The following is a 5,321-nucleotide window of genomic DNA, read 5'->3' as shown; positions in this document are numbered from 1 at the left end:
AAATAAAGAACAAACTTCTATGACACTGACTTTAAAACATGTCCAGCACATGTTATCACTCATTCCTTAGAGACATTCATAACCAAACCAATCTCATTGACCCATTCACATGCGGAGAGTTGGTTATTCCCGTCTCCAAGGTTGCGTCCAGGATTTATGATATATCTTTGCATGCTGAAATCAGAGGACGGCCTTTGTCTGGAAAACATTTACATCTCTTAACACAGCTGGCTCGTCCAACCACTGGCACAAAACAAACAAGGAAGCAGGATAGAAAAACAACACGAAGGTTAAATTACCACTAAATAGGTATTTTGGTGTTAAACATCAAAACAACATGGATCATTTTGACTTTTTAAAGTAAACTGAGGTCAGGTTTAAATAGTATTTGAATATCAAGAGGAAACATTGTTGGATTTTACTGTTCTGGTCTGTGATAATAAAAAATAGCTCTGCATAGATTAAGTCTGATAGTTAGATTAGATACATATAATAATAATAGAAGGGAAACACTGAAAATCCTGTGGGTATTTTTTTCATGAACAACCATTACAACTTTTAAAAACTATATTCTGATTAAGTAGATATCCTTTTGCTATTTCAGAACTTTCAAGATGTATTGCAGCTGTATTAAGGAAAGGTCAACATTTACTAGAAAGTATGCAGACTTGTCAAACGTGAACAATAGACCCTTATAGAGCTGAGGTATGTCAAGAGCATGTGATGCTTCAGGGGGTGTGGCCCCTCAGGTGGAGCGAATGTCTCTTCAGGTAACGCTGAGTGACTCATTCTCACACACACACCTTAAGCAACATGCATGGCACAACTCTTTAAGTGCACCTGACTACAAACTGTGGGAATGAGAACAGCAAGTATTCAAACACGAGCTCTTGGGGAAAAGTGTATGACTTGCACTTGAAGAGCTGCTGGATTTGGACCCAAAGACCGTGAGTTGTTGAGAAATGAGATCTTTCTAGCAGGATTGTGTGCAGGACTGTTTTTGAAGCCCAGGATTAAATCAGACAGAGGGAACTTCATCTGAACTGTGGAAGTACTAACACTGTGCAGCCTTTGCAGGAAGTTCACTTTAAAATCTGTCTTTTAAGGGACATATCTGAACTGTTCATGACAATGCCGGTGGTCAAAGTGGAGAAAGGCTCTCCAGCAGACACACAATCGTCTGCGTCCAACACTCAGCAGCAGACAGAGGATCAGCCCAGAGGTCGGAGGAGGAAGAGACCTCTGCAGCGAGGGAAGCCTCCTTACAGCTACATCGCACTCATTTCCATGGCCATAGCCAACTCCTCTGACCGCAAGCTGACTTTGGGGGGCATCTACAAATTCATCACAGAGCGCTTCCCCTTCTACAGAGACAATTCAAAGAAATGGCAGAACTCCATCCGCCATAACTTGACTCTCAATGATTGCTTTGTCAAGATCCCCCGAGAGCCCGGGCGGCCAGGGAAGGGCAACTACTGGGCCTTGGACCCCAACGCCGAGGACATGTTCGAAAGCGGCAGCTTCCTGAGGCGCAGGAAGAGGTTTAAGCGCTGTGACATGAACACTTATACCTCATATGTGCATGAGACACCCGTTTTCTCTCCTGTGCAGATTGCCAGATCAGCCTCATATTCCAACTCTGTCTACAACAACATGACAGTCAGTCCGACGTACGGGCAGCAGCTGCACTCTGCCTATTACCCCTCTGCATCTCCTCCTGGGTTTGGACCTGGCCAACACTGCACGTTCAGCATCAACCACCTCATAGGACACCAGAGTCCAGTCAGCATGCTCGCAGGTCAGGGGTCAGAGGTGATGCAGCAGTCCAGCCGCAGCTTCAGTCCAGAGTGTCTGCCAAATGCGTCTAGTCACTGCGGCCTGGGAGCAGCGGCTTTTCAGAGTCAAGCGTGCAGAGGGGCTGTATCATCACGCTCCTCTACCCACCCGGGGTTCACCTACTCCGGGCCAAACGGCCACCCACACCAACACACACACCAACACACACACCAGGCAGCGTATGCACAGGGCCACAGCCAGGGGTACGCAGCACCTGGACGCTCCTCAGCTCACGGGTCTGTGGAGGCCGTGGACCATTACGGCAGGGTGTCCCCCGTTCAGCTGGGCTCTTTCTCGCAGTACAACAGCGCTGCAGGGCCTATTGCTAACACTGGGGGTTACCTGAGACACCCAACATATCCAGGGAATATGGACAGGTTTGTGTCTGCTATCTGAGCCACTAAAACCCTCAGAGACTTGAGACACTATGCGCACAATCGTGATGGTTCCTCTCTTTGTTAATGACCTTTGTTAAGGGCAACATTGAGGGCTGATTAACCTCACCTTACAGAACTGTGATTTATTACATTAACCCAACACCCCCTTTTCCATTGATGATAATTTACTTTAAATTACTAGATGCTATAAATGTGGATTTAAATGTCAAGGCCTCTACGCAGCATGTGAGTGTAAAGTGTATCTAATGTCAAGTGTGGTTGAAAGCTTATTTTTATGTCATGAATTGAATGTGCAAGTTTAATATTTACATTAATTCCGAGACATGACAGACTCTGAAATTTCAGTATAAATTATTTTTGCTTCATGGTCATTGGCTTAGCAAATCAGCTTTAGTACATTTGCATGTATTTTGTTGCCAAATGAAAATGCATATTAGGTTGCCTTTTTGGAAATAAAAGAATGATATCGCACTTTGGCTCTTAAAGAATAACATATTTTAACTATTGATGTTTTATTGCTATTACAATTTCAGCAATTGGGCCAAAAAATCCAACCAGAATTATTCGTATAATACCTAAGGGGGTACTTAAGGCGTGTCACATATTGAATTCCTATTAGTTATATTTGTAATACATCAACTATGATATATTACAAAATAACATGGACAAACAGATCCAGACATTTGCCTCCAGGAACAAAAAAACACACTTGAACATGTTTTTCTTTCTGTGCTCGCGTGATTTCCTCACTGTTTCAGCTCAGCTGGTTTGAAGTGTTGTCTGGAGCCACAGTGTTTCCAGTCGGCGTGACCGGGCCCCAATTATCATGTCCAGACGTCAACGCTGCACTTAGACGGACAGACAGTTAATCTGCCACACAGATCCACTAATCAAGAAAATGAATTGACTTGTAACTCGATATTTCAGCCTGAAAAAGTTAAGTCGTTTTGAGGCCTTTATCTCAACATGAGAAACCTTCCTCACTCGAAGTCTGCATGTCTGACAAGACGGGACTCGCTAGGAAACGCTACATTATCTTGAAGATAGTTGATTTTCCTATCAGTAAAGAAGCTTCGTTTACAGGGAAGATGTTTTTTGATCCAATAAAGTATCCATAGTTAAAAGGGTCTTCATTTTTCTTGAGTGCCGCTGAATGTTTAAATCTTTGTGGATCAACTAAGAATAGTAGTAATCAGCAAGTGTCACATTTATCATTTCAAAAGAAAAATTGTTATCTTGAACTCAAGATACAGGTGACAGGGGATATCCGCAACAAAGCTTTATTTGATGAACACTCACTTCTGTTGTGGTCTAATGGTAGCCTAGAATAGCAGTAATTGGTTGATTTTCAGTTTGTCTAGCTAATATGTTTAGACAAATAATATATCCAAAAGAGGGGAACAGAGACTTTAACAAACTCTGGTCTAGCCAGCATTGGCAAACCACATTAACATCAACATATCAGCATGATAACATTTACTGTGGAAACAATCTGCAAACGTGTGCACCCTATCGATCCACATTTTAAATTAACATCACTTGTAAATGATAACACTAGGATTGCACCTTTGCAAACGGTTACTGATGTATTTAAATGTTTTGGGGGGCGGATTCAATATATATTTGAAGACAGATACTTTATGAACACTGGAGGCCGACATGACACATCTTCTGAATGAAGTTGTAAGTAAGTAAAACTTTATTTATATAGCACCCTTCTCAACACGGATGTACAAAGTGCTTTACAGTACAGTACACAGGACACAATTCACAGTACAACTATAAAATGTAGAGTAAAAGGCATACAACGGCAGCAGGTAATACATAGGATAAAACATACGACAAAACACCAATAATAAAAAAAAAATTTAAAAAAAAAAGAAGACAGCCACTAACTCACCTCCTCCGACGACCCAAAGGCCTGTCGGAAGAGGTGGGTCTTTAACCGCCCCTTAACAATCTCTATTGAGGCCGAGGTTTTTATTATTTGGGGGAGTTTGTTCCAAAGCCTTGGGGCCACCGCCTCAAAGGCACGGTCACCCTTAGTCTTTAGCCTGGTTCGGGGCACCCTTAGGAGGCCTTGCTCAGAGGACCTCAGGGCCCGGGTTGTGATGTGCGGGTGGATCAGGTCATTGATGTAGGCTGGGGCTTGGCCATGGACGGCTCTATATGTGAAGACCAGTACTTTGAATTGGGTTCTGAGATGGACAGGGAGCCAGTGCAGGGCAGAAAGGATCGGAGTGATGTGGCATGTTTTTTTTGGACCGAGTCAGTAATCTGGCTGCAGCGTTTTGGACCTGTTGTAACCGGTGTATTGATGTTCTGTTGAGGCAGGAGAACAGAGCATTACAGTAATCAAGCCGGGATGAAATAAAGGCATGGATAGCCATCTCCATTTCTGCGTTGGATAGAACCCCCCTGAGCTTGGCAATGTTCCTGAGATGGAAAAAACAGGTACGGGTCAGAAGCGTTATGTGTTTGTCTCGTAGCATTGACTGATCGAAGGTAACACCAAGGTTTTTTATGTTTGCCCTTATGTTACCACGGTTACCACTGAATGAACCCAGGTGGCTTGCTACCTTAGAGGCGATGTTATCAGCCGCCAAGATCAAGACTTCCGTTTTTGATGCATTAAGCTGTAGGAAGTTGCTTGACATCCACTCCTCAATTGCAGACAGACATGTGATGAGGGTGTTTACTTTTTCCATTTTGACAGGTTTGAAGGAGAAGTATATCTGGATATCATCTGCGTAACAGTGATACGAGACACCTTCAAATTGGCTAATTAAGCGGCTCAATGGCAGCATGTATGTTGTATCATTTATCGTTATTACGTTCAAGCCATCATCTATTACCTTTTACTCAATACTGGGTAACTGCTGCTAAAACAAAGCCAGGTGTACAGCATATAGTTATGAAGAGATGTGTCAAACTTATTGTCCAGCAAAACTGCTTTTAGCAAATAGTGCAAAACATGTTTTTTGAATGTTAACATGTGTTTGCCGCCATCACAAAGAAGGCAAACACTTTGAATTGTTGTTGCATTTAATCTTGAAATAAATAAAAAAAACATCACAACAAGGATAA

The 5,321-nt window shown here is 42.8% G+C and overlaps 1 protein-coding gene across 1 annotated transcript; it reads left to right on the top strand.

The window, feature by feature from the left end:
* Positions 1–1,125: 1,125 nt before the first annotated feature.
* On the top strand, positions 1,126–2,232 carry foxe1 (forkhead box E1). The gene has a single exon (XM_034095009.2). The coding sequence runs from the start codon at positions 1,126–1,128 to the stop codon at positions 2,230–2,232; it is 1,107 nt and encodes a 368-aa protein (XP_033950900.1).
* The last annotated feature ends 3,089 nt before the right edge of the window (positions 2,233–5,321 follow it).

This window comes from Pseudochaenichthys georgianus, chromosome 1 (genome assembly GCF_902827115.2).
Source record: "Pseudochaenichthys georgianus chromosome 1, fPseGeo1.2, whole genome shotgun sequence".
Classification (NCBI taxonomy): Eukaryota; Metazoa; Chordata; class Actinopteri; order Perciformes; family Channichthyidae; genus Pseudochaenichthys; species Pseudochaenichthys georgianus.
The sequence above is the reverse complement of the archived record's forward strand: the minus strand, read 5'-3'. Positions and strand labels throughout refer to the sequence as shown.